Source organism: Crinia signifera, chromosome 2, assembly GCF_055691185.1.
Source record: "Crinia signifera chromosome 2, ASM5569118v1, whole genome shotgun sequence".
In the NCBI taxonomy this organism is placed as follows: Eukaryota; Metazoa; Chordata; class Amphibia; order Anura; family Myobatrachidae; genus Crinia; species Crinia signifera.
The window spans coordinates 272,742,101-272,754,782 of NC_139218.1; the positions used below are offsets into that span (position 1 = coordinate 272,742,101).

Sequence of the window (12,682 nt, forward strand, 5' to 3'; positions counted from 1 at the left end):
TGAAAATATGCTCTTCTCACTGATCAACTCTGTGCACTTAAGATGCATGCGCCATACCTCCCAACTTTAGAGGTTTCAGAAGAGGGACATCTGTGTGTTCGGTTTTTAGAGGTGTGGCCTTGCTGGCAGGGTGCGTGGCCTATTATTGTGGTACTCCCCCGAGGCCTTGCCCCGTTTTCGATGCTGTGGGGGGCATGACAAGCCCTTTGTCTATCTGAATAGATGCTCATTCCCTGCTGTTCTGCTCAGCAGGGCAGCGGGTAGCAGGGGGACGCAAATCCATACCCCAAAAAACGGGACAGTCCAATGAATATCGCGACAGTTGGTAGGTTTGCGCACACACTATGTGAAATAACAAATGATATTGCTCATTTTGGGCCTTCTGAATTTAATTTGTAATATCGTAGTGTATACGCTCAATATGGTTCCCACGGGTCATTAAGATTATGTCTGTATATGCAGCTTAATTTGAGACTATTGTCAATAACTACATTTTTATTAATGATATGCACTATGGGGTTTATTCTAGTTCATTCTTTCTGACAAAATCCTTCTTACATGGACAAAACCATGTGCACTGCAGGGGGGCAGATGTAACATGTGCAGAGAGAATTAGATTTGGGTGAATTATTTTGTTTCTGTGCAGGGAAAATACTGACTGCATGATTTTACACTGCAATATAGCTCTCACTTTGAAGTAAAACCCCACCCAAATCTAATTCTTTCTGCACAAGTTACATCTGCCCCACCCGCAGTGCACATGGTTTTGTCCATCTAAGAAGGATTTTGTCAGAAAGAATGAACTAGAATAACCCCCTATATTATTTGCCTGCAAATTCAAGGGGAAATCGTTGACGATATTGTCCGTAGATGATATAGCATAGTGTGTATGCACCTTTAGAGAAAACACTATGGGAGTTATTCAAATCCATTCGGTCCTCTGTGCATTCACACGGAGGACCGATGGTGCGCATCTGCGCATTCGCAGGCGCGTTTCTGCACATGTGCAGACGTAGGGTGCGTGCATCCACGGCAAACTTTCAGTTCGCTGGGTGCACGCACCCATGATGGCGTGCGGGGGGCGGAGATGGGCGGGGGGCGCCAGGCTGCCCCATTACCATATGGGAATGCTCAGCGTTCCATTGGCGCTCCCATTAAAATGCTGGGTGTTCTCATAGTAATGAGGCAGTGACGTGGGTGCGGGGGGCGGGCAGCTGACATCACCGGATGTCAGCTGCCCGCCCATATCCGTGCCTGCGTGCACGAATATGTAAGTGACACTTTTATATGCGTGCACACACCACATCTTTCGATGGTTGGCGAACATCGAAAGATGTGGGCGGTTACCCGCGGCATGCGAATGGATGTTTATGCAAAACATCCATTCGCAGCCTGTGCGGGCAAATCCGCACTTTGAGGGGGGTGGCGGGTGGGCGTCAATTCGCCAGGCGGGGTTTGGTGGACTCTCAAGACTGTGAATTCGCAAAACAATCAGAATAACACCCTATATACTTAAATATTGACCTTGCTAACTGACCCACTAGCAAAATCAATATTAAACTTAAGGTCCATACACACTGGGCGACTATGCCCATCGTGTATGGACAGCGATGATGACTATCTTCGCAGCGGGGAAAGCCGCACAGTGCATACACACTGAGCGGCTTTCCCGCTGCCTGGCGCCGATGGAGGGGGGAGGACGGCGTTGCATAGTGGAGCGCTATGCAAAGCCTTGATGTTGCGGGAGTGCGCAGCAGCGCACACCGCTCATCGCCTGGACATACACACTGGGCGGCTTTGAGCTGAAAGCCGCTCAAAAAAGCTGTTTTGAGCGGTTTTCAGCTCAAAGTTGCCCAGTGCGTATGGACCTTAAGACTTCTGTGTGCTAATAGGAATCACTATCCTTGTATAAAAACACAGTATTTGTTGCAAAGCACATTATTAGCAACATTGTAATACAGTCCCATGTCGACCTAGATGACCTAATGCCTGTGTCGACCTAATGTCCTGTCGACCTTTCCCCATGTTGACATAGACCCATGTCGACCTAGACCCATGTCGACCATGCTGCCTGTTGACCTAGTGGTGTCGACCCAATGCTTGTCGACCTAGTTGCTGTAGACCTAACGATCCACACCCAGGGCGAAATATAATAGGGTGCGATTTTTTTTGGTAAGAAAAAAATCGCACCAAATCTCACCTTAAAAAAATTGATTTTTTTTGCTGCGAACCCGCATATGTAATGAGATGCGAATTTGCAGCAAAAAAGTGCGATAGGGTGCGATTTTGGGCGATTTGCAGTCATGAAAATGTGCACATTTTAAAAAATGCGATTTTGTTAAAAGAAAAAAAAACGGCGTGGGGTCCCCCCTCCTGAGCATAACCAGCCCCGGGCTCAAAGAGCCGGTTCTGGTTTTATAAAATCACAGGAACAAACAAGTTGGGGCAGGGGCGGATTGGGGACCAAAAGTGGCCCTGGAAAATTATCTGGAAGTGGCCTCATGTGGGCGGCAACAAATCAACAATGGGCGGAGCTAACATAACAGTATACAGGATTTGAAGCATTCATCTCCGTTCCTGAAGGGTCCCCGGGTGAATGAAAGTCAGAAATCACTTGAGATTTGAAAGATCGCACCCTATTAAATTTGATGTTTGCGATTTTGGATGAGCTATTGTTTGGTCACGGCAATACTTGCTATTTTTATCACAAATCGCACGCTGCTACATGTGTCTGATTTTTGGTAAATGGGCGATTTTGGCCCTTTTTAACCCCAAAAATATTGCAAATGACTAAAAATATTAGTAAAACATATTATGCACCACAATAGTATGCCCTTTTATTCTATCTAGTACCCCTTACACATTAGGCCACATGGAATGAGACAAACTTCACATTAGGTCACACGGAATGAGCCAAAATTCACAGACTTAAAATACACATTAAGCTAGATGGTATGAGCCAAAATTCATTTGGAATGGAAAAAAAAAATTCAGGGGTGCAAGGACACAGGGAGAGGGACAGCAGGGGCACAGCAAGGAAATTTGGACAGTGACAGCAGGGACAGAGGGTGACAGCAGGGACATAAGGACAGTGACAGAGTGGCTTACACTAAATATGACCATTACATTTTCACGTGTGTAATTCATAATGAGAATGGCTTTATACCTTTCCTATCAGGAATTTTATACTTTGTCTGGGTTTGTACATCGCAAATATGCACATGTGCAAACCTCGGGAGCCGAGCCGTTTGCTACATAGTGCGCTGGCAGGGGGTGGACGCAGGGGAAAGCCCAGCATTTCATTAACATACCCATAAAAATGGTGGGTGTGCCCATGAAAACGCTGGGCGTACCTCTGCAAATGCAGGCGTGTCGATGGCTGATGTCGCATGACGTCAATGACCGCCGCCCAATTCAATAGTCCGCTGCCTTTTATGTCTTTTACTTGTCCAGACTCAGGGCGGGATGTTCTAACATTCCAAGGGGATGCAGGGTGGGAGAGGATGCAGGGAGAGGGGTGACGCAGTGTGAGAGGGGGGATGCAGGGTGGAGAGGGGGGAGACAGGGTGAGAACAATGGCACCTAGTGCCTAAAATGGTTCATGCCCATGGCCTGCATAACCAGCAGGAAATGGGGGAGAACAATGGGTCCTTGGTCTAGCACCAGATTGGTAGTGGTGTAGTGGGAGCAAGATAAAAAGAAAAAGGGCCTCAGTGAGGGCTTACCTGATTCCTGTGGGTTCATCCGCAGCGAGGCCCGATCGGAGCTTCCAGCGGCGAGGCTTCTAGTCCTCTTCTTATGGCGGCTCCTGAACACAACATTCGGCGACTGGAACAGGCTACTTTAAAAAACACACTGTGCGACCCCCTGGGCGTCGTGATTTGTCAGCTTCCTTGTGATGGCACAACAAGGGGACTCCTGGTGGTCTAGCCAATGAAAGAGAGAGACCGTATAGTCACAGAGGAAGAGAAGGACAAGAGAGACAGAGTGTCAGGGAGAGAGGACGGGGAGAGAGGACGGGGAGAGAGGGGGTGATTCAGGTCGGCTAGATTAGCAGTGTAAATTTGCTGCTTACCGAGCGGGTAAACGTCGCCTGCCAGGCAAACAAACGCCTGTCCCCCTGCGCCGAGCAAAAGACCGTATTTGCATTTGAATGGATGTGTTCTCTTACACATCCATTCGGATGCCGCCGTATAGGCGAAAAATCATTCGATGGTCAGCGACCATTGAATGATTTTTCTCCCGCTCGCAGATTAAAATCAGTCTGATCTGACTTTATCTGGGCCGGAGATGGGCGAATAGGGGGCGGGTGCTGACATCATGTGACATCAGCCGCCCCCCGTGCAGGCTTCGACCCACCTTTGTTTGTATGGGAATGCCCAACGTTTTACTGGGCATACCCACAAAACACTGGGAGCCCCCATGCGCCAGCTCACTGGCTGACCCCTCTGTGCAAACACCTCGGCGACTGTGATAGTCGCAGAAGGCATTTGTACTGTGGCCCTGCACATGCGTATATTTGCTGATACTGCATCATCGGTCCACGCCGCAAATTCGCTGCGGGCCAATTGAAGCTGAATCAGGCCCAGAGTATAAGGGAGAGAAAACGGGGATAGACTGCCACGGAGAGAGTGGGCAGAGTGTCAGGCAGAGATGGGGGGGGGGGGGGCAGAAAGAAAGGGAGAGAGGGGGACACAAAGGCAGGTATTCAATGCGGCCGGCGAGGGGGTTAACCAGAATACCAGCGATCCTCGCTGTTTAACCCCCGCGCTGGCTGCCCGCTCTATTCAATGTTCTGGGGAAATCCTCGCCGTCACAGGACGGCGAGAATTCCCCAAAACAGCGAGACCTGCGGCAAGTGCAGAAAACTTGCTGTATTTAGCCGAGAGTCTCGCTGGTTCTGGAGCCGCATACGCCAATTCCACCTTGCTCAAAAAATGGAGTATGGCGTATGCGGGGGCTGCGTTGAATACTGACAGGTTGAGTGGTGACAGCGAGCAGGAAGCTCTGCTCGCTGTCACCGCTCGCCCACAGTATTGAATACCCCCCAGAGTGTCAGGGCGAGAGGGGGCCAGAGTGTCAAGGAGGTAGTGTCAGAGAGAGGAGGAGGGGGGGCAGAGTGTCAGGCAGAGGGGGGGACCAGAGTGTCAGGCAGAGGAGAGGCAGAAAGTAAGGGAGAGGGGGACACAGAGTGTCAGGGAGAGAGGGGGCCAGGATGTCAGGAGGGTAGAGTGGCAGAGAGGGAGGGGGGGCAGGGCGGCAGAGGGGGAGAGAGAGTGTCAGGTACAGGGGGAGTGAGCACAGTACACTACCTTATCCAGCCAAGGTATCTGATCGGGGGAGGGCACTTTGTGGCATTAAGCCCCGCCCCCTTAATACCCACGAATCGCGGCACCCCCTCCCTTTCCTGTGCAGCTGCAGCTTTGTGGGGAAGGGGCAGCCACACACCCCTAGTGACCCCGCACCAATAGCGATGCTCATTATTACACATTACACTGTGTTTTGAGGTCGGAGGGGGCGGGGCTTAGGACGCTGCAGCAGAACAGAAGAAAATAACTTTTTTCATCTGCAGCAGCAGCAGAGAGCTTTCCTGGTGCTGTGGGGCTATTTGGTAATCCGGCCCTGCGATCCCTGCACCTGTGACTGAGAGCAGCCACCAGCAGCTTTCGGCCTCAGGATTGAACGGCCTCCCGGGAAACTCCCCGGTAACTTTAATGGCCAATCCGCCCCCGAGTTGGGGTTCCCTGGATTTTATAAAACCAGCACCAGGCTCAAGGGAAGGTCCTGGTTCCCAAAATACGGGGGACAAAATGACTAGGGGTCCCCCGTATTTCAAGAACCAGCACCGGGCCCAACCAGCCAGCGCGGTAATGCCACAGCTGGGGGAGGGGGGTGACTTTTTATACAAGTGCCCCCGGCCAAAGCATTCACCCCCTGACCGGTCAGTATGGGCAGGGGTCCTAGGGGAGTGGGGACCCCCCAAAGAAGGGGTCCCCCCTCCAGAACTTACCTGCCCATGCTGAAGCCCGGGGCTGTCCTCGATGCCCCTGGGCGGTGGGCGGTCTCCTTGCTTATACTATATTACTCTCCAGGGAGCACCTCCACTAAAGGAATTGATACGACAGTATCATACATATTATATAATGTAATAAATTATTACTGTTTATATTTAAACATATTTACAACGGTCTAAATAATCAGTGTATCTTGTGCAGAGGCTATATTCCCCCATTTCCCCCAATCCCCCCCCTAATCAACCACTAGCAAATTCCCAAGGTAGTAATTACCCTCTGATGTATATTATTTTTTTTGTATTTATTGTAATTATTATCTACTAAAAAACTGTAAATATAATTTAATATACTGTAGGTGTGAAGGAGCGAATCGGATTGACTGTGGAGCTCCATATAGTATACCATACTTTTGTCTAAAACATTTCTATATTAATTTAAAGCAGTGATAATTACTCCCTGGAATTAAATATTTAGGGACACTAATAGGTATTAATGAGTCCAAGCAGGGTGGAAGCTTTATTTTTGTAATAAAGGAAATCCCAATCATAAAAAAACAGAGACAATTTTTGATTTTTTTTTTTAAATATTAGCAAATTTCCTCTCACAAACCCAGAAATATACCGGTAGGTTAATTGGCTCCCAACAAAATTAAACCTAGAATGTCTGTGTGTGTGTGTGTGTGTGTGTGTGTGTACGTGTGGTAGGGAATATAGATTGTAAGCTCCACTGGGGCAGGGACTGATGTGAATGTTCAAATATTCTCTGTAAAGCGCTGCGGAATATGTGTGCGCTATATAAATAACGGTAATAAATAATAAATATCCCTCTATTTCCCAAAATTCATTCCAGCATTAAGTGTATTACAACTAAACCATCTGAGCTACACTACTATATATAAGCACCATTTCGGCACCTCCTATAGCCTACTGTCAAAACTATGGCCCTCCAGCTGTTGTGAAACTACACACCCCAGCATGCCTTGCCATAGTTTTAGCATTCCCTAATAACAAAACTGTGGCAAGGCATGATGGGACTTGTAGTTTCACAACATCTGGAGGGCCATAGTTTGGACATGCCTGGCCTACACCATCTAATAGCCCCCATAAGCAATTACTTACCCGTACCACCATAAAAAAAAAATAACCTTTAACCTAACCTAATAACCTTTCACCCACCAACACTAATCAACTAAGTCCACACAGTGATCCCTTGTTCCACTGCCGCAATAACCTGGTTATTGCTGGGTCTAACTGGGTCATAGCTCAGTGTAAAAGGGTCCTTGTAAAATAACCCTGGATAGCAAACTGTCTTTGCAGTCAGTAAAATGGTTCTGTCCTATCTGACAGAAGATTGTCAATTCTAGTGTTTGCTGTCTATGATAATTAATTGCTCATAAAACTTTTTTTATTTTTCTGTTTAGTTTCACTTGTTCTCCACCAAAGGACATATTTCAAGTACGCATTACTGCACCTATGGAGCAATATACTAGAGTGGGAGTTCAAGTACTTGACCGAAAAGATGGCTCCTTCCTTGTAAGGTACAAACTGTATGCCAGCTACAAAAGCCTGCAAATTGAGATTACAGTCAACGGCAAACACGTTGCCAAGTCTCCATATTTTCTAGAAGGTATTTAATTTCCTCAGAATAACTGTTTAATTGAATGGCGGATGAATCTGCCCATCCAGTTTCTATTTGAAATTCTTTCAACAGGAATTGTGGAGGTACACTAGGTGTGCTAATGTGAGGTTTGATGACAGCAAATAAATAATTGAGTAGATTTAGGTGCTACTAGTTATGATGATTTTTCAAGTCATACTGTACAACATATTAAACAATAAAGTAGACATATTACTACAAACAAAAATGCTTGAAAAGTTTAGATATGTTATAAACTAGGGCCCATAAATGGGAGGGAGTAAGGGTTAGGCACTAATAAGTTAGAGATAGGCACTAAGGGGGTATGGTTAGGATCAGGCTGTGAGGGGCATGGGGTTAGGCACTAATGGGCAGGGGTGGATTGGCCAAAGACCTTACAAGGAAGATTCCTGGGAGGCCAACACACCTGTGAGGCCACCTGTCAGCCTCTGACTTTTTTTTTTCTGAGCTGGGGTCCTGCCCAGGGTAGTGGCCCTGTTCCTCCTCCTGCCTTTATATCCATTGTGACACCTGCTAGGGACAGGAGTGGGTGCTATATGGGAGTGTCTCAATGCTTTGGGTGTTCTGGGGTCCACTGGGGAGGGGTGGGGGTATTTTGATATTCTGTGGATTGTGGTAATAAGTTGCTTGTCTGCTTCATGGAGCAATATTTGAAATGTGGAGATTTGTGATTTGGTAAAAAGCAGTGTCGGTGACCCGGGATTTAAGACCCGGGTAGACCCTTTCACACTACTCAAATTACCGGGTAGAACTGCTTCACCTGGTAATTTGCTGTTATGTCTGAAAGGGGTATGTGTGTATATGGACCTCTGTATAGTGTCAATGTATATATAATGGACCCCTGTATAATGTCAATGTGTATAAAATATAAAATAAACTTCTGTATAGTGTCAGTCAGACAAGGAGGAGGCTACTGTATGGCAATGTATATTTGGGTACTTGAATTTACAAATTAAGGGGTGCTTTTTGTTTATTAGTGCCGGGCGCCATTGATCCTAGTTACACCCCTGACCATGAATGGGAGCAGGTATTGAGTATGAATGAGAGACTTGAGAGTGACGGGGTTGAATTGGGAGATGTTTTGAGATAAGTGAAGCAATGTATGTTGGTGTAGTCTTGTTTATGGATCAAAAAGAGGAATGTGGGGTGGTGAGCTGCGCTTAAAAAATTATTATAAATGTATATATACCTTGAAATGAGAGATCCTATAGTTTAGGATAAAAAAGGGTGATGGATTGGTTGATCTAGTACAAAAGAATTTATTATCTAAAATTAGCACATAGCCAAAATACAACTATAATCATAAAATGTTTTACATATAAAAATTCATCTCACCAGACCAAACTGGAATATATGTATAGCCCGGAAAGTCCAGAAAGTCCTGTGCAGGGCTGGGGTATTGAAGCGTCCTGTATAAGGCTGGGATAAAACACCCAGGTGGAGCAGTGGGGAGGGAGGACCAGGTGTCGATGTAAGGAGTGGCTCAGGTTGACACGATATGCCGACTCCCTCCGCTAGATGTACTGAAGCGGGATGTGGTCCTCAACCTCTACCTTTCCTGCTATTATTTGTAAACCAATGTCGGGCCAGTTGGAGATGGTGATGCCAAACTGATTTTATGGATGACCCGATAGAATCCACAGGTGGTGGGGCTTGATTTGTGTCCCTGATGTGGCAGATGGTGGGGAGGACTCGATGGTACTGACCAGGAGCGGCCCAGATTGGCACAAATAACCGTCTCCCTCTGCTGGATGTGATAAAGCGGGATGTGGTCCTCAACCTCGACCTTACTGCTGGAACTTGGTGGTCCAATTGGACAAATGGAGGTGAAAGGCAACACAAATCAGCGTTTCCGGGTTCTTTGATGATACCAGTTGGAATTCTGGATGGAGATGAATAGCCAGTGTCCTGACCGGTTTCGCTGCTCCTTCCTCTGATAAAGCTGCCTGGAGCAGCGAAACCGGTCAGGACACAGGCTATTCATCTCCATCCAGAATTCCAACTGGTATCATCAAAGAACCCGGAAACGCTGATTTGTGTTGCCTTTCACCTCCATTTGTCCAATTGGACCACCAAGTTCTAGCAGTAAGGTCGAGGTTGAGGACCACATCCCGCTTTACCACATCCAGCGGAGGGAGACGGTTATTTGTGCCAATCTGGGCCGCTCCTGGTCAGTACCATTGAGTCCTCCCCACCATCTGCCACATCAGGGACACAAATCAAGCCCCACCACCTGTGGATTCCATCGGGTCATCCATAAAATCAGTTTGGCATCACCATCTCCAACTGGCCCGACATTGGATTACAAATAATAGCAGGAAAGGTAGAGGTTGAGGACCACATCCCGCTTCAGTACATCTAGCGGAGGGAGTCGGCATATCGTGTCAACCTGAGCCACTCCTTACATCGACACCTGGTCCTCCCTCCCCACTGCTCCACTTGGGTGTTTTATCCCAGCCTTATACAGGACGCTTCAATACTCCAGCCCTGCACAGGACTTTCTGGACTTTCCGGGCTATACATATATTCCAGTTTGGTCTGGTGAGATGAATTTTTATATGTAAAACATTTTATGATTATAGTTGTATTTTGGCTATGTGCTAATTTTAGATAATAAATTCTTTTGTACTAGTTCAACCAATCCATCACCCTTTTTTATCCTAAACTATAGGATCTCTCATTTCAAGGTATATATACATTTATAATAATTTTTTAAGCGCAGCTCACCACCCCACATTCCTCTTTTTGTCTATTCAGTACAGGATTAACTACCCTGTCTCAGAGCAGCAGCTAGGGATATACAGCTCCGGCCAGGCGCACCTGCACCCCGACCCACCTAGTGTGGTCGAGGTTACCTCTACTTCTTTGTTTATGGATCAGCCATAATATTACATGGATCAGCCATAATATTAAAGCTACTGAAAGATAAAGTGAGTATGATAATCTTGTTACAATAACACCTTCAAGGGTGGGATATATTAGGCAGTTAAGATGCCCATACACTTATCTGATTTGTATATCCGAAGTAGCAAGCTCTCATGTATATCAGGTCGGAGTAGCAAGGTTGGACAGGCTGCTCATTAAATTTATTGGATCGGACCCATCAGTGGCTTTCTAGCAACCGCATGTGTTGGGTCTGATCCTAGGTGCCGGGGAGGCCGCTCAATTTTTTCCAAAACCCTTTTCATGTCAACTTTTGGTCCATGTTGACATTTGACCATGTCGACATTCTGACCACGTCAAACTTTTTGACTGTCAGACTTGTGACCATGTCAACCTTTTGACTGTCGACCAATAGTGGTCGACCTTTTGACGGTCGAACTAGAGACTGTAGATCTAATGACTGCATACCAAACCACCAACCAATCAGCTCCTAACTGTCTTTTTACAAACATAGCCTGTAAATTGGCAGCTAGGAGCTGATTGGCTGGTACTTTACTTCTCTCCATTTTATCACTTTCCAAGCTTAGCACATCGGGCCCAGTATGTTATCACCGTACATCTTGCTGCGCTTCTCAAGGTTTGACTGTTTCTGTCAGACCCGCTATCTTACAGCTGATGCTGGGACAGTAATAGTGGGTACACACTGTAAAGCCCTGTACACATGCATCGATTTTTCCTGATTATCGTTTCGATTTTGCTTTTAGAAGCAAAATCGAATCCTAAATGAAATCAAATGGTTTCACAAAATCGAACAGAGAAATCTACTGTGCAGCCAAGGAAATATCGAATTCGATCTAGTAAATCAAATGTGTACAATGTACCATGAATGAATATCAAATTCGATATCGAATTTGATATTCATTCATGGTACATTGTACACATTTTCGTTTCGTTTCGATTTTGCTTTTAGAAGCAAAATCGAATCCTAAAGGAAATCAAATGGTTTTTGTGTCACTTTTGATATACATTCGATTCGATGCGCGCTCCCATTTTCACAAAATCGAACAGAGAAATCTACTGTGCAGCCAAGGAAATATCGAATTCGATCTAGTAAATCAAATGTGTACAATGTACCATGAATGAATATCAAATGCGATATCGAATTTGATATCTAATGCAAAAGTACAGATCTAATGCCAAATCAAATGGAAAGATCTAATGCCAGATCTAATAGAAAATTGAATCTAACATCGAATCAAAAGCAAATTGATGTGTGTGTGTACAGGGCTTTAGATCAAGCATTCCATTTGATTTCGATTCGATATGCAGTTTGATTCTATCTGACATTTGATTTGATTTCGATTTGATTTCTACTATATAGTCTTGCCTATTTTTCGTTTCGATTTCCACTAATGTGAACGTGCATTGGGATCAAATCTGCATCGAATGCTGCTAAAAGCATTCGATTTCGTTTCGATTTTTCTTCTATAAGCAAAATCGAATAGAAAAATAGTGCATATCTCACCGCGTGTACCCTCTATATGAGTGATATGAGGCGCAGTTTAATGACCGTGAAGGGAAGCAAAGGTCTACCTGCTCTGGCATGACAGGAAATTAAAGTGAAATAGTGAACATGGTATATGTGAGAGGTATTGGCTTAATTATAATGGGTGCACGGTGTGCATGGCTTCTGAGTCCCAAGGGTGCCCATACCACACACACACACTGCACCCATTTTTGTAATACTTACCCTCCGGAGTTCAGCGGCGGCAGCAGGGGCACTGTCGACATCGCTGAAAACAATAGCGCAACTGCTTTTTTTTCCGGCAATCTGCGCATGGGCAGTGGAGTCTTACCACTCTAGTGCTCAGATGCCAATTGGCGGCAGCAGCAACAATGTGAAAATCATCAGAAAAATGGCTGCTGCGCCATTTTTCTGGAGATCCGCAGAAGGGTCTGAGTGCTCTAGTGCAGTGGTTCCCAACCTGTGGTACGCGTACCCCTGGGGGTACGCGTCCACACGCTTGGGGGTACGCGGCAGTCCGGCCTGTAATGGCGGCCGCGGCAGTCAGACAGGTCGCTGGAGGGGAGGAGAGTGCATTGCGCATCTCTCCTACCCCTCAGTGTGC

General features: G+C 46.3%; 1 protein-coding gene across 2 annotated transcripts in view; it reads left to right on the top strand.

Moving 5' to 3' along the window:
- Positions 1-12,682, top strand: part of POGLUT2 (protein O-glucosyltransferase 2) — a 110,353-nt gene that overhangs the window by 15,385 nt on the left and 82,286 nt on the right. For both annotated transcript variants that reach the window (XM_083168649.1, XM_083168648.1), the window contains exon 2: positions 7,435-7,640. In XM_083168649.1, the coding sequence (XP_083024775.1) occupies positions 7,487-7,640 (154 nt within the window). In that variant the 5' untranslated portion in view covers positions 7,435-7,486. The remainder of the gene's footprint in view (positions 1-7,434; positions 7,641-12,682) is intronic.